General features: G+C 50.1%; 1 protein-coding gene across 1 annotated transcript; it reads right to left on the bottom strand.

Moving 5' to 3' along the window:
- Positions 1-8,684: 8,684 nt before the first annotated feature.
- Prss21 (serine protease 21) lies at positions 8,685-13,672 on the bottom strand. The gene is made up of 6 exons (XM_005349202.3): positions 13,546-13,672; positions 13,421-13,447; positions 12,964-13,129; positions 12,150-12,433; positions 9,272-9,426; positions 8,685-8,981 (listed from the first exon to the last, which is right to left on the bottom strand). Exons 1-6 carry the CDS (start codon positions 13,640-13,642, stop codon positions 8,730-8,732), a joined length of 981 nt encoding a protein of 326 aa, XP_005349259.1. The 5' UTR covers positions 13,643-13,672; the 3' UTR covers positions 8,685-8,729.
- Positions 13,673-16,304: the final 2,632 nt, after the last annotated feature.

Raw genomic sequence — 16,304 nt, forward strand, 5'->3', positions numbered from 1 at the left:
TCTGTAATGAGGTCTGGTGCCCTCTTCTGGCCTGCAGGCATACACACAGAAAGAATATTGTATACATAGTAAATAAATAAATATTTAAAAAAAAAAAAAAAAGAAACTAAGGGGAGGGTGAACTCGCTTGTCCATTCCATCTGTAGCACCTGAGGCCAGTATGTCTGTGTGTGTGTCTGTTTATATGTGTGTGTCTGTGTGTGTATATGTCTGTGTGTGTTTATCTGTGTGTATATGTGTGTGTTTGTGTGTGTCTCTGTGTGTGTCCTTGTATATTTGTGTGTATATCTGTGTGTGTATCTGTTTGTGTCTGTGTATATATGTGTGTGTATATGTGTATATGTGTGTGTCTGTGTGTATATGTCTGTGTATATGTGTGTGTATATGTGTCTGTGTGTTTGTGTCTGTCTGTATCTGTATGTGTGTCTGTGTCTGTGTGTGTATGTCTGTGTATATGTGTGTGTATGTGTCTGTATGTGTGTCTGTGTGTGTGTGTCTGTGTATATGTGTGTGTGTCTATATGTGTCTGTGTGTTACTGTGGATTGACCCCAGACCACCAATACATTTGGCACATGCTCTCCCACTGAGCTATCAAGGGCCTTTCCTTTCTGTGTTACTTGTATGTGCATGTGGATCCAAGGTACATGATTGTGTGTGCACATGTCAGTGTACATCAGTTGTCTTCTTATTTTTTTCTCATCCTCCTTCTTCCCTTCCTCCTCCTCCTCCTCCTCTTCATTTAGTTCTTTTAAGACAAGGTCATACTATAACCCTGGCTGACCTGGAACTCACTACATAGACTCTATTTATCTCATATTTACAGAGGTCTACCTCTGACTCCCAAACGCTAAGATTAAAGGCCTGAAATGTCCTAATTTTTAATTTTAAAAAATTCATGTCTTCTTTGGTTTTGCCTACACATATGTCAATGTACTAATTTTATGCTTGGTGCCCTTGGAGGCCGTAAGAAGGTATCAGATCCCCTGGAACTGGAGTTACAGACAGTGGTGTTAGTGCTGGAGTCCTAGCCCGCTACTCTGGAAGAACAGCTGCTGAGCCACCTTCCAGCCCTTTATCCCTGTTTTTAGACATCTCTCACTAGACCTAGAGCTCAGTGGTTCAGTTAGACTGGCTTGCCAACAGGCTCCTCGGATCCTCCTGCCTCTGCACTTTTCCTGCACTAGTATTATAGCCATATAATAGATAATATATAGCCATATGTGGCTATAAAAGTCTGTTGTACCCAGATTTTTTGGGGATGCTGGGACTCAGACTCAAATATTTATACATGATGGCAAACGCTTTGCCAACTGAACCATCTCTATCTTACTTCCTCAAGTTCCAAGAGTGTCCCGACCAGCAGGACATGATCGGAACAGGATCAGCCCTGAAGGGGAGGAATGAAGGGGCAAGAGAACAAGAAATGGACAGCAAGTCTGCATTCTGATCAAGCTGCCAACTTTATTGTTTTCTCAGGAGAACTGTACGGCAAAAGGGCAGAGTGAGGGTAGGATGCTGGGATGCCAGGTCTGGAGGCGTCCCCTGGCTGATAGGGAGAGATGAGGAGATGCTGAGGGTCTGTAAGTATTTACTAACAAGGGAAATGCTAATCACTTCAGGTCTGCCGGGGATCTTAACTCACAGAGAGATAAGGGTTATCCTAGGCCTGGAACTTGCCCTACAGAGGCTTCTGAAGAGCTTACTTAATTTGTCACTAAGATGGCTATAACCAAATACAGGCTTTTGTTTCCAGCACAAGAGCCTCTTCTTTTTCTGGGTGGTGATATTTCTCTCCAGGGCTTAGGTCTTGGGTAGCTTGATCTATTTCCTTTTATCCCTCCTCCATCTGCCCCTACTCAGTTCCTTCTTGAAGGAAGACCCATGAAAGGAGCACGAAGATCTCTGTCCTATACCATCATTTCCAGACTTCACTTCAAGGGACTGAAAAACCCCATTTGAGAGGTCTGGAGAGATGGAGGGAGTAGGAGAATGATGGAGGAAATGAAGGCCATTTGATACCCCAGCTGAAGCAGGGAGCATCTTCAGGAAAGGTATGGGGTCTCTGGAAATAGCGCCAGGTCATGATTGTTGACAAGGCCTAGAAGCCAGACTGATGCGAAGCCCCCAGCTCCTTAACCACAAGGGATGTGATGGGTGAGCCTTGGTCTCCACTGTGCTCCCGTCCTTTCTTCCGTCACATGTGGAAACTCGGTGTTGCCAGGGAGATCCACAGAGCTTTTTCCACCCGAGTACCAGATGCTATGCTGTGTAGGTCAAGGTCATTCTCTGTAAAGGACAACGCCCTAGGAAGAACAGATGCATGTCTCTAGGGTGCCAGAGGGCAGTACTATGGTAAGTCCCTTCTGGATCACCGAGGAGTCATGAGAAGAAACGTGAATCCTCCCTACACCGCTTTCCTCATCATGGTGAATGGATGGAGAGCAATCAATCCATCTTCCCTAGACCGCTAGCCACCTATTCTGAGTTCTCTCCTTCTGATTAATGATGACCTTTCATGGTTTACATCATTCTCTACATGACTTTCTTTTTTCCTAATTAAAAAAAAAAATTATTGGCCGGGCGGTGGTGGCGCACGCCTTTAATCCCAGCACTCGGGAGGCAGAGGCAGGCGGATCTCTGTGAGTTCAAGACCAGCCTGGTCTACAAGAGCTAGTTCCAGGACAGGCTCCAAAACCACAGAGAAACCCTGTCTCGAAAAACCAAAAAAAAAAAAATTTATTCATTGGAAAAGCATGAAAAGACTCATCAAAACAGAGACCTGCTAGTGCCAGCGTTCTGCAGTGACAGTTCTCGGTCCTCATCCCTCCTCGTCCTTCCTCGTCCCTCCTCGTCCCTCCTCGTCCCTCCTCATCCCTTCCACACCCAGCCAGTCCTGACACTGACAGTACTGAGCATTTCTGTTGCTTACCTGCATGTGAGACTTGCTTTCCTGAGTTCCTGTGGGAGCCAGCATGCAGCAAAGTCTTCCCCATCTGTCTGAGCCTTTGCCTGATGCTGTTGCCCACTCACAAGTCCACCGTCAGCTTCCCGACTTCCAGATGGCTCCTGTTTTCTGAGTCTCCCTACTCGCCACCTGCCTGGTTCCTGTCCTTCTCCACTCTGCCTCTGCTCCTGATTCCTGTTGAGGCCCTCGTGAGCTTACAAATAGGTGCAAAGAATGGCCTTGTTTGTACACAGCCTGGCTCTTTCCAGGAACTAGGGACACTGGTCCCATAGGGATGGCAATGAGGGATGGGCTACGGAACTAGGATGGGCCTCCATTACCTGAGCTAGGCGCTATTAATGCCTATACAAGGGGTGGGAAAACTAGAGATGCAAAGGCCAAAGTAGCCTGGCATGTGTTTGAGATAAGAGTGCTTTTCATGTGTTATAATCCTCGGAAAAGTTTAAAAAAATATACTTTGTGACTCATGAACATTTTCAGGTTGGAGCGATGGTTCACTGGTTAGGAACATGGACTGCAGTGGGCAGTGGTGGTGCACACCTGTAATACCAGACCTCAGCAGGGCGGCGGCAGCGCACGCCTTTAATCCCAGCACTCGGGAGGCAGAGGCAGACAGATCTTTGTGAGTTCCTGGTCTACAGAGCGAGTTCCAGGACAGTCAGAGCTACACAGAGAAACACTGTTTAACAGAAGAACATGGATAGCTCGTCCAGAGGACCTGAATTCTGTCCCTAGCAGCCACATCAGGTGGCCCACACCACTGACAACTCTAGCTGCAGGAGATTGGCTGCCTCTTCTGGTCTCCAAGGACACTGTACTCACACGAACATTGTGTGTTCATTGACCCCCTAAGTGGACATGGACACACATAATTAAAAATAAATCTTTCCTTTTTTGAAGACAGTGTATTACTATGTATCCCTGGCTGGCCTAGAACTCACTGTATAGACTAGGCTGGCCTCATAGGCACAGAGATCTGTCTGCCTCTGCCTCCCCAGTCCTGAGATTTTTCTGGAATATGCACCACCACACTTAGCATAAAAAGAACAAGAAAAATTTCTGCAATCCTGATGCCTTCCCTGTCGCCAAGGTCAAGAGTCAGGGCATTTGTCTGCTGTCTGCAGCTGCTGATGGCTCCCGAAGCACAGAGTTGTGTTGCCTGGTCCTTCAAACGGACTTCTGACCCTGTCCACACTTACTCCTTACCCTGGAGCAGTTACAGCCCCGTCCCTGATTGGCTGGACAAAGTAGAGGGTAAGGAGCTCTGCGCAGCAGCTGTCTTTGACATCTTTGACGGGGCTGGGAAAAGCTCTCTTAGCAGGACACCTGCGCTGTTCCGAGTACTGCACTGGCTCCCTAGGGAGGCTTGTAGCGCACTCCATCCATGGATGTTGCAGAGGTGAGAGCCCACCTCACCTGCCCTCCCAGCCCTCCTTACATCTCTTCTCTGCAGACACAATGGAGGCTTAGCTGTGGACAGGGCAACAGGTCCCCTGCTGATGCTCCAGGAGGACCTTTGGGGAGGTGGAGGAGGCGAAGGGCCTAAGCTCTCGGCAGACCTGCTCTTGGAGCCAGGGGCCTGGAAGGAGCACAAAGGGGGCTTGTGTTCTGTCCCAGCCCAGCCCGGGAGCATTTCTGTGGGTTTGCTGTCACTTCAGGTGCCAAAAGGAGGGTCTGGCTGGCTGAGATTCAAGGAAGTACCCCTTGAGTGGAGGGTGGGGTGGAAGGAACAGACAGTGGCTAGCCAGGCCAAAAGGGATTGTGGGATCTGCCCAGTTACACAAGTAAAGAACAGTTTCATATTGTTGGTATGTGGTAATGGCTGTCACACTTTTCCACATCTACGTGTGAAAATACACACTCGCCCAGCTACACCCACATTGGACAGGTGCAGTCCTCACATGCGCAGGTGGGGGTCCAACCCCAGAGTGTCTTTCTTCGTATCCCCCCAGCTACAGAGCTGGCCCTCAGCCTACACTAAGGAATGCTCAACACAGGCCTTTTGTACCTCAGGATCAGGACTCCCCAAAGGGGGATTTCCTGGGCATTTATCAACTGCCCTGGGCACAGCCCAGTCTGCATTGTGCCAGGGACTGGAACAATGAGGCCTTCTCCTCCAACAGAGGTGGACCCTGGGCTGCTGAGTCCTTGTGTGGCAGAAGGTGGCTTTAACACCTGGCTCTGGTATCCCACCTCTCGTGATAGAGGACTAGGAAAGACCCTCTGAACACTCTGGATGAGTGTGTCTCCATCTACGACCCTCTCAGAGCCACACCCACAGCACCATGCTGGTCAGCTACAGGAAGCTTCTGTCCTCACTTGGAAGCTAGATCCTGGTCTGGTCTTGGGACAGTCTGTCCAGAGGGTGATTTCTAGGGCCAAGGAGGAAGCTGGCTCCTCCGTATATCCCTAGCTGATCCCTGGAACCGCAGGAACCAGAGGAGACCGATGGGAGGGGAAGAAGGATCAGAAGCCAAGTGGCATATCTGTACAGGGAGGAACACAGGCTGTCTTTGTAGATGGACCTGAGTCTACGCTGCTGGGGGAAGACACTGAGAAGCAACCAGGACTGGGAGATGACATTTCTCCTTACTGAGATAGGTAGCAACCTTCATCAATACTCCCGCCAAGTCCTTTCTCTCTGTGCTGAACGTTTCTGCTACGCTCTAACCCAGAAAACTCAGCACTTGATTAGAAAACCAAGGTGCCAATCACATGTATTCCTTCTTTATTAGCATGATTAAAAATCCATATGTGGGTCAGTGAGATGGCTCGGTGGATAGCGGTGCTTGCCGCCAAGCCCGCCAAACTGAGTTCGATCCCTGGGACCAACATGTTGGAAGGAAAGAACTGACTCTTGCAAGTCATCCTCTGGCTGCTTCAAAATAAAAAGCTGGATTGTAAGAGGCGGGGCAGGCCCACCTTCACTCTGGAATGTGAGAGAGTGTGCCCCTGTTTTCTGGGTACTTGGTGTTGAAGCACAATAACAAGAGGAGTTATGGGGACACTGCCCCAGCAGCCAGGAGGGAGGAGGTGCTGGGTTGTGAACATGCTTTGGGGTTCTGACATTTTCCTTTCTATCCAGTTTACACCCCAACTCAGCCATGCAACCCACTGGGTCTCTAATCCTCAAGAAGTCCCTCAGCCGCCCTTCTCCTGGTGCCCCGTGGCATAACGGAATAGAAGAATGGGGGGCGGTAACGGTAAGCAATTTCTGAAGGTGTGATGACTAAAACATCAAAGGCATAAGGAACCTGAGATGTTCTGATGGGACGTGTCCATCGTGCGTCCTGGGACCTCACCGAAGCCTTGGTTCTAAACATACAGTGTACACCGTGCCTTGCATATACCACATACCGCCGTACCACACAAGGCCAATGCTGCCTGAAGTGTCTGGGCTAAGATTCAAAACTATTGTCTTAATAATTGCATTGTTTTGATTTTTACTGTTCATACAAAGTTTTCTGGTCTTACGGAAACATAATAGTTTAATTACAGGAAACAAAGACTTAACTGTTTCCCATATCACTCTTCAGCATGTTAAGTATCAGATTGTTATGTCTTTGGATTGTAGACAAATGGCATCTTGTTAGCATACAGGTTTGTATTCAGGAAAAAAACGGTTGTGGGGGCTGGGGAGACGGTTCAGTGGTTAAGAATTTTTGTTGCTCCTCCAGAGGATCAGAGTTTGGTCCCCAGCACCCTCATCAGTAGGTCACGATAACCTGTGACCCCAGCTGTGGAAGAGTTGACACCCTCTTCTACCTTCCCAGCTCACACACATATACACAACCAATAAATATTTTTTAAATGGTAAAACTTGCATATTCCAAAGAATTGTTTTTAAAAAGTTCTTTGTGATCGATTATTAGTAAATTGGTACACCTATTTTATATACTCACATACTGGGGTCACATAAAATTTTCCCAGTAAGAGACTGGAGAGACAGTTCAGTGGTTAAGAGCACTGTTGCTCTTCTGGCCAAAAGTTTGGTCCCAGCACTTAGATCAGATGGTGGTACCTTCAGCTGCCTTTAGCTTCAGGCCCTGGAGATCCAACACCCTCTTCCAGCCTCTGCATGCAAGTGTTCTTCTATGTACATAGCCCCACACAGAAACACATGCATACACATGACTAAAAGTTAAAGAATAAATAGATCTCTTCTAAAAACCTCTCCAGTGACAAAGAGCCAAAAGGAAGAAAGTTACTAAGTCCTGTTCTAGTTAAGGGATCTAGTTAACCCACCCCCAACTCATCATCAACTCTTACACCACTGAGACGCCCTGGGACATCTGTTCTTGTCCAGGCCACAGCTTTCTCCATCGTGGGGCCCATGCTCTCAGCCCCACCCCTCGGCTACAGCTCTCTGCTTCCCGTGGGCTTCCCTAGCTAGAAAAGCTACTTGGCGGCTGCCCGTCTCAGGGTTTCAGCAGGTGTCATTGGCCTCTGACCACACACATAGGGGTCACTTGGTAGCTGTGAACCGCCTTTTGACTTTGACACATTCCCTTGAGCCTCTTCTCTTAGATGGCCTCTGTCCTCTGGAAATTACTAGTGGATGGAAATAAGTAAAGGCAAAAGCAGTCTCATCCACGTCATCGCCAAGGAAAATTTCAGGTTCAGCTGTGCATTTGGGGTTCTAGGGAGCTGCAAGCCCTCAGGCATAACGCTTCAGAGACCAAATGGAAGATGGCCAAACAACAGAGATCTATGAGGAAGCAGAAACAGCACAGGAGTCAGAGTGTCCTGTGCCTCTCCTGCACCACATCAGTGTTGGCAAGCCTCCCTCCCTCCTTCTGGCTGCCTCTGAACCAAAGTCATGGGAGCAGGCCCATGACTGCTCCCTGGTGGACAGTGATGGACATGTAGGTGCCTACCCTATGTGGTCACATAGCAGGGACTTGGGCTTTTTCTGGTTGAAACACAGTTGATGGGTCAGAGTGAGGTTTGCCTAACTAGAACAAATGTCCTGAAGACTTCAGTTCATGTCCACCTTGTCCCCTTCCTTCCATCTCCTGGGGGTCCTTGGACACGGCAATAAAGAACAGAGGGTGGAAGTCCCTGGTTTTGCCCCTGTGGGGTTTGGTCACATCCTTTACCCCAGAGTCTCAGTTCCAGAGCTGTGGGGTGTGATCAGAACAGCTCCCGAGGAGCCTGGGTGCGTCCTGTGGTTGTGCAGTGCCAGGCACGCTATGCACTGGTCCCACGTCAACAAAAGATGAGGGTTGCGGATGCTCTGACTCCTGGATCAGGGAGGAGAAGGGACCAGAGGACCCCAGAGCATGTCTCAAAAAGAAAACAGAAAGGCTCAGGAGCAGCAGAACTCCCACTGGGCATACTGAGCATACTGGGCATACTGGGAAACCCAGCCTGTGCCGTTAGCAGCAGAGCTCCCACTGGGCATACTGGGAAACCCAGCCTGTGCCACTGGGAGCAGGGACCTTAATCAAGCTGAACTCGCTGTCCTGGATGCTGCTCTTTGCAGAAGGATCCTGATCCTCCTGCCTCTGTCTCCCATGTTCTGGGTTACAGGTGAGTGCTTCCATGCCCAGCCACAAATTGTAGTTTTTGTAATTGCACTAAATGGATGTTACTGCTTAAAGCCAGAACTTGATGCAGATGGGCCAAGATTTCAGGGATTAGATACAGGGCTTGAACTGAGAGAAAGGAGGTGCTTGTATGGGAAGCCATCCAAGTAGAAGGAAAACTATGAAAATATAAGCATGTTTATTAACAAACATGATAGAAAAGATGACAGTATTTTCACAGGTGGGCCCAGGCAGGCCTCAGCAGTGAGGGGACCCAGAACAGAGTTAGAAACAACAGCAGGGGGGCTGGGTCAGGCCTGAGCATCCCATTGCGGATCATGGTCGACCGGATCCAGTTGTAATGATGACTGATGTTGGTGTAGACTCCAGGCCGGTTGGGCCGCCCACAGCCTATACCCCAGCTCACAACTCCAACCTGATACCACACCGTATCCTGGTCGCACACCAAAGGTCCTCCTGAGTCACCCTGAGGAGCAGCACAGGTAAGCCTGGCCTGGAGGGTAACAAGTGGGACTAGGAGGGAGGCCAAGGGAGAGGGAGTGCTGTGGAACTGGCAGATTAGGTAAGGATCTGACTCCCTGCCCTGACAGCCCTGGAGCTTCAGCTTCTTCATCTGCAAAATGGGGCCACAGTCTATTTCCCAGGGTTGGCCTGAGAGTGAATGAGGTACCTTGTGAAACTCGGCTGGACGGAAGATGGAGCTAGGAATGGTAGGTACTGGGCCCAGAAGCCATGGTGGGGTGCTGTGATACTCACAAAGCAGGCGTCCTTGCCACCAGCAGGATTGCCAGCGCAAACCATATCCCCCCAGATGTTTATTCGGAAGTCTGTCTTCTGGAACATGTGGTTGCACATGCTGTTGTTGAAGATGGCTACTTGCACTTCCTGGAGAGTGTAGGGAGTTGGCAAACCTGTGGAGGGACAGAACAGAGAGATGGGCCCCTGGATCCCCTTCTTCTGGCAGGAATAGCATAGGGTGTGGAAACAGGGGTATCCTGGGGCACCTGCTGTGCCTGAGACATCAGTGGTCCCCAGCTGCAGCCCCACACTAACAGCGTGGGTAATTGGCATCACAGGACTTGATGGATGGAGCCACTGTTAATGCCATCCCCAGGCTGGGTGGAGAATGTAAGTCCCTGCCTGCGCATGTAACCAAAATATGTACGGGGAGGGGTGGGGGGGGCTGTGATGCTGAAGAAATCAGTGGATACAGCAGCCAAATCCTGTAAGACATCCAGGTACTGGACCAGGGGTAGCAGCTCTGTGATGCTCTTTCCTTCTAAGCTTTTCTTAGGCCTGAGCCAAGAGCCTAAAACACCTCCAGGATATAACAGCATCAGGATACATTATTTTAAAAACAGTTCTGGGGAAGAGCCCCCTTACCGAAAGGCACTAGTGAACTGTCGGAGCCGATGAGGACTCCCAGATGTTGGATCCCCGAGTCTAGGCTCCTAGCACTGTCTGACTCAGTGGCCAGGGTGGCAATAGCTGCAGAGGGTGTCTCCTGCCTGCTGAGAGCTCAGATCTCGAGCGTGCTCTCAGAAGCCAGAGCTTCCGTTATTCTATCCCACACAAGAGGAAACTGAGGCATGGTTCAGCCAAATGTCTTGTTCAGCGTGTCCCAGCTGCAAGGGGAACAGAACCTATATCCACACCTGAAGGGCCTGCTGCCTGAGTCTGTGTACTGAGAAGAGAGAAGCCAAGGCTCAAGGAGACAAACACCCCCCACACTGCCACCTGCCACCATGACCACCTGCTCTGCAAAGGGCAGCGAAGTGGACCTGGGTGGACTCCTGGGCTCACAACCCTCTAGAAGGAAATGGACTCCTGCCTAACAGGCAGACTCAGCGTCGGGTTTTCTATTCTCCCTGCCAATCCCCATTGAACCTTGGCCTCACCTCCTAGTTCTGGGGCCTTGGACACTCTCCATGATACCCACTATTACCTCAGCTATAAAGTGGACATAAAAATACACTATTGCCCAGATGAAATGGTTCAGTGGGTAAAGGCCCTTGCCATCAAGTCTGGTTTTGATCCCCAAGACCCACAACTCTTGGAAGTTGTCTCTGGCTTTCACATATGAGCCACTGTGTGAATTTGCCCCAACCCCATCACATATGAAACAATCAGGGCTGGAGAGAAGGTTCGGCTGTTAAGAGCGCTGACAGCTGTTGCAGAGGACTTGGTTTCAGTTCCCAGCACCCACAAGCAGCTCACAACCACCTGTAACTCCAGTTCCTGAGGAGCCAAAACCCTCTTCTGGTCTCTGCAGGTATTGCATGTATATGGTATTCATAGATACACTCAAGCACATAAACACTTAACAAGTAAAATAAATATTTTTGCTTTGTTTTTCAAGACAAGGTTTTTCTGTGTAGCCCTGGCTGGCCTGGAACTCTCTTTGTAGACAAGGCTGGCCTCAAACTCACAGAGACCCGCCTGCCTCTGTCTCCTGAGTGCTGGGGTTAAAGGCAGACACCACCACCACCTGGCAATGGCCCTTTAAAAAAATAAATGTTTTAAAAAAAAACAAATAGATGTGATCCCTTTAAAGCTGCCTGGAGGGATGGCTCAGTGGTTGAGAGCACTTTCTGAGTAATGAGGACACAAGTGGGGACCCCAGCATTGCTAAGAGGCTCAGAAACACCTGTAACTCCAGTCCTGGGGGTTCCTCTGTGGACATCTTGTACACATCTGCACATACACTCAGATGCACTCACACGCATATGAATTAAATAAAATATTTAAAATCCCCTTTTAAAAATTACGCTGCTGGGATAGGGAGCCGGGTCCAAAAGACCTAGGTTTAATTTGCAGCACCTGTGTGGCCGCTCACACCTGTCTATAACTCCAGCTCCAGGGATCCGAGACATCCACGTGCTGGCAAAACACCCATGCACAAAAAAAAATAATAATAACATGAATCTTTTAGTTACGCTGTCGCTTTGCTGCACCAGGGTCCCCAAGCCTGTAACAGGGCCAAACACATGCCATGCAGGAAAGGAGATGACTCTATCACTGCCAGTCTTATTAGGGGACATTGCAGAAAAGGGCCAGCTCAGGGAGCAGGCAGGGTCACTCTGAACACAAAGGGCATGCCCAGGCTATGGGGTTGTAAGCCCCAAGGCAGCATGGGATCAGTGCATCTTGGGGGGGAGTGTTCCTGTTGAACTGCAGGCAGGGGTTTGATGATGTCCTCTAAGGACCTTCAAAGGGATTTCAGTGGTGAGTACAGAGGGAAATGACTTGGGAATTGCAAGGCATGCACTGTCAGAATCTGGATGGGGATGGAACAGGCATGGAGGGGCGTGCTTCCTGACACTCACGGATGAGGGTGGCTGCAGAAGTAGAGAGATCATAAATACAATACTGCAAAAGTCACCCTGTGGGTCCTATGGGATCCCCCCGCCCCTGCAGGCCTCCTGGCACCTCTGAGCTCCAGCCTGCACCCTGTCTGGAAGGAAAGGGCTGCCTTCTGTCCTCCTGGAAAGCATAAGTAAAAAAAAAAAAAATTGATGAGAAAATGTTCCGTGGTGGAGGAGAGGGACTCACTGCAGCGGCAGAGTCAGGGAGGGGCTGGTGTGGAAGAACGGGGAGGCGCCCCTCCCCCGACCCCGTCTGTACCCAGACTCACTTTCATCCTCTCCAATAGTCCCCCAGCCGGTCACCCAACAGTCATTTCGGTTCTCAAACTTGAATGTGGAGTTCAGGAGGCAGATGGGCTGGATATGGTTATTGTAGTTAACAGGAGATGACAGCTTCAGTAGGGCGATGTCATGGGGATATGACTGCGTATACTTGGGGCTCAGGAAGATGTCTTCTATCTGGTAACGGTTGGAATAGGCCTGTAGGTTCCAGAGAGATGGCTTGGAAGTCAGCTCGCCAAACTGGACTGTCCAATCAAAGGGATCACTATCCCTGCCAGAGAAGGAGAGAGCAGACAGGCCACCTGAGTTCACCTGGGCCTCTCTCTGTGGTGCCTCTGTAAGGCTGCTCATTCTTAGTGTAATTGCCAAGGCCTTCTTATGAGCACAGAAGCCTTCTATAGGAAGCACAGAACCCAGACAGGCTGGAAACAGTCCTTGCTCCTGGGCACTGGGATCGGGGAGCAGAAAAGTGGTCTTGCCATCTCTTAGAGCTGTCCTAAAGACAGCAGTTGGGCCTAAGGAAACCCTTGTGCAGACCCCAAAAGATCTGAGCAAACATGGAAAGCATGTGGGGATATTTGGGAAGGTCTTGAGGAAGAAAGCGGAGGTAGAAGAGGGACAGAGAATGTCCTGAAAGAACATTCTAGAAGAACTGGGAAAAGGTTCCCTCCTGGGGCATTATGTTATAAATTCTTATAACGGATTTAGCCCATCACAGATACTCCTGGGGCTACACTAAAATGCCTACCCAGGCACTAAACTCCCTAGCCCTCAACTGCCCCGGCTTGACCCCACACTCACTTTTGGAAGCAATGGGCAGCTGTAAGCACCCAGCGCCGGTTGAGCAAGGTCGCTCCACATAAGTGGGAACCCCATATGCGCAGGCTCCCTTGCCATGGCCAGCGGCCGAGCTCTGCGTCATCGCCACCCACTATACGTGAAGGGATGGTCCTGTGACCACAGGGTCCTGTGAGGAGGAACAGACTGAGCAGACACACACACACACACACACACACACACACACACACACACACACACCACACTCACACTTTGTAACTGAAGGGCATGGGGAGGGAAGGACGTCCTAAGGATTCGCGGGGACACTCCCACGTGATCCGTGCGCACCTGTCCCCACCCCCACCCCAGGGGCCGTTAATAGAAACACACGAGTTCTGGATCCTGGGGCGAAGGAGAGGAATGGTTGAGGCGCACCCCGGTGCAGGCCCACCACGCAGGAAGCATGTTCTGACCGCTTTACCTGACAATAGGTCCGCTTCCTGCCATACTGCAATGAAGTGAGAGAATGCGAGACACTTCACCTTCACCTCCCCATCTCCCTGTGGCCGCCCCCAATCCCACAACAGTACCCTCAGAGCAGCTCACAGGGATTCTCAGGTTCCACCTGCAAAAGGGTTGACTGTGAGGCCACCGCCGCCACCACCAGCAGCAGTGGCACCAACGTCTTGCCCCACGCGCCCATGACCACTTCTCCCGCCGCCTGGCACCCCCTCTTACTTCCTGCTGCTCCAGGCCCGCGCCCACCGAGGGAGAGGCAGCTCCTTAGGCCCAAAGGCTGTTTGGGGTCTATGATGCCCTGGCACTGTTTTCCAGCGCATCCATTAAAGCTGTTGATACGACGCAGCAATCGGTGAAACCGAGCAGACCTTGTGTCATCTGAGCTCAGGGGCGCCCTCTGTCCTCCGCCCACAACTTCGTCCAGGACCGAGCCGCTGACCCTTAGCCAGAGGCCTCCAGGAAGATCCATGAGCTCTTCTGAGACCTACCCCTCATGGGATTAGCCAAGAACTTGCTCCTTCACAGGACTTTCTTGGCGGAAAGAGAAGGACCTGGGCAACCGGTTAAGCCCCGCCGGCTTAGGCTGCCCCCTGGCGGCAAGCTCATCTTTGATGGCCTTCCTCCTTGTGAAAATTTTTTTAGAGCATTTACTCTTCTCTATTTTCTTTGATTTTATCGTTGTTTGTTTGCTTTTCTTTGTTTTGTTTTTTTTTGTTTTTTGTTTTTTTTTTTTTTTGGTTTTTCGAGACAGGGTTTCTCTGTGGTTTTGGAGCCTGTCCTGGAACTAGCTCTTGTAGACCAGGCTGGTCTCGAACTCACAGAGATCCGCCTGCCTCGGCCTCCCAAGTGCTGGGATTAAAGGCGTGCGCCACCACCGCCCGGCCTGTTTGCTTTTCTTTTTGAGACAATGATGCATTTTGTATCCCACTCTGGATTCAAATTTATGCTCCTCTGGCCGTAGCTTCCTCAGTGCCTCCTAGGATTTCTTTCCTTTGCGCGCACGCGCGCACACACACACACACACACACACACGCATGCGCACAAAGGCAAAGACGATCAAAAGATTTAAAAATATGGAGATATTTTACTTCAATATTTAATTTCCCACTCTTTTTTGATTTTGTGTTTTTGTTTTGTTGTTGTTTGTGTGTTTGTTGAGACAGAGCCTCACTATGTTGCCCCAGCTGTCCTATAATTCTCTCTGTAGACCGGGTTGACCTTGAACTCACAGAGATTTTCCTGCCTCTGCCTCCTGAGTGCTGGGATTAAAGGTGTGCACCATCTTGTCTGGTTTATTTTCTCTTTTAAAAAAAGAAAAATGTGTGTGAGACTGAAGAGATGGCTTGTTGTATGAGGAGGGGAGGCCCCCTGTTTGTCCGGGCCACCCAGCTAGCTTACACCCGAAATAACCACACAGAAACTGTATCAATTAAAACACTGCTTGGCTATTAACTCTAACTTCTTATTGGCTAACTCTTCCATATTAGTTTAACCCATCTCCATTAATCTGTATATCACCACATGCCAGTGGCTTACCGGAGATTCTAACCGGAGTCCATCTCAGGCAGAGGATCCATGGCTTCTCTCCCTCTGCCCTTCTTCCTCCCAGCATTCAGTTCTGTTTTCTCTGCCTGCCTAAATTCTGCCCTATCAACTAAGCCAAGGCAGTTTCTTTATTAATTAACCAATAAAAGCAACACAGAAACGGAAGAAACTCCTACGCTAATGGCTCAGTGGTTGAGAGCACTGGCTGCTCTTCCAGAAGACTCGGGTTCAACTCCCGCACTCACATGGCAGCTCACAGGATCTGGCATCTTCACACAGATATACATGCAGGCAAAGTGCCAGTGAACACAAAAATAAGTAAATCTTTTTTAAAAATGTTTGTGAGTGTCTCTGTGTATGTTCCACTCATGTGTAGCTATCAGAGAGGCAAGAACAGGGTCTCAGATCCCCCGAAGCTGGAGTCACAGGCTTTGTGGGCCAGCTGTAAGTGCTGGAAACTGAATTTGGATCCTCTAGGAGAGCAAGCAAGTGTTCCTCCAGGACATAGCGGAATTGGGAGAACGGAATTGGGAGACTGGCATATCCCCCCTCCCCCGCCTTCAGGGGCTCTCTCTGGTCTAGGCATTTCTACTGTCAAGGGGATCTACTTCCTGGGAGTTCTGAGCCTTAAGCTTGGTGGCAAGGCAGGAGCAATCACCCAGGGATCCCACCAGGAGATTTGCACTTTAGGGAGCATTCCCAAATGGTGACCCCAAAAGGTGCTGGTGTGGCAACAGCCAAGGTCTCTTTAACTTTACATGCTTGTCCTCTGTTCCTCCAGCCAAGAAAGGGCCAGTGGGCATAGGAGCTGGCCAAGACACTCCAGGGCAGAATGGGTCCAAGGCAGCAGGCTAGGGGAGCAGGTCCATCGTGTAGGGAAAGACCAAGATTTTTCCCAAGAACCCCAGCATTTGCATCTCAGCCAGTCTCTGTGTGCTCCCTGATGCCACAACCCAGCACAGCTCACCAACCAGGCACAGGAGACCAGCTGCCCTCTTGGGAGACTGGGTGACAATCCTGCCTGAAGCCCAAGGGGTTGCTCAGGCCACAGGTCCCAACCTGACCTTGCAGGCTGTCCAAGCTATTTGTTTTTAATTGGGGGGGGGAGGTTGTCTGAGAACTCCATTTACCATGTGGGTCCCAGGGATCAAAATGAGATCGTCAGAGCCGGGCGGTGGTGGCGCACGCCTTTAATCCCAGCACTTGGGAGGCAGAGGCAGGCGGATCTTTGTGAGTTCGAGACCAGCCTGGTCTACAAGAGCTAGTTCCAGGACAGGCTCCAAAACCACAGAGAAACCCTG

This window comes from Microtus ochrogaster, chromosome 7, assembly GCF_000317375.1.
Source record: "Microtus ochrogaster isolate Prairie Vole_2 chromosome 7, MicOch1.0, whole genome shotgun sequence".
NCBI lineage: Eukaryota > Metazoa > Chordata > Mammalia > Rodentia > Cricetidae > Microtus > Microtus ochrogaster.

Coding starts and splice junctions, on each gene's coding strand:
- Prss21 (XM_005349202.3), bottom strand. CDS start 13,642: ATGGGCGCGTGGGGCAAGACGTTGGTGCCACTGCTGCTGGTGGTGGCG. Junction 13,130..13,420: donor GGAAGCGGACCTATTGTCAG/GTAAAGCGGTCA, acceptor TCCTCCTCACAG/GACCCTGTGGTCACAGGACC. Junction 9,427..12,149: donor GACTATTGGAGAGGATGAAA/GTGAGTCTGGGT, acceptor GTCCCTCCACAG/GTTTGCCAACTCCCTACACT.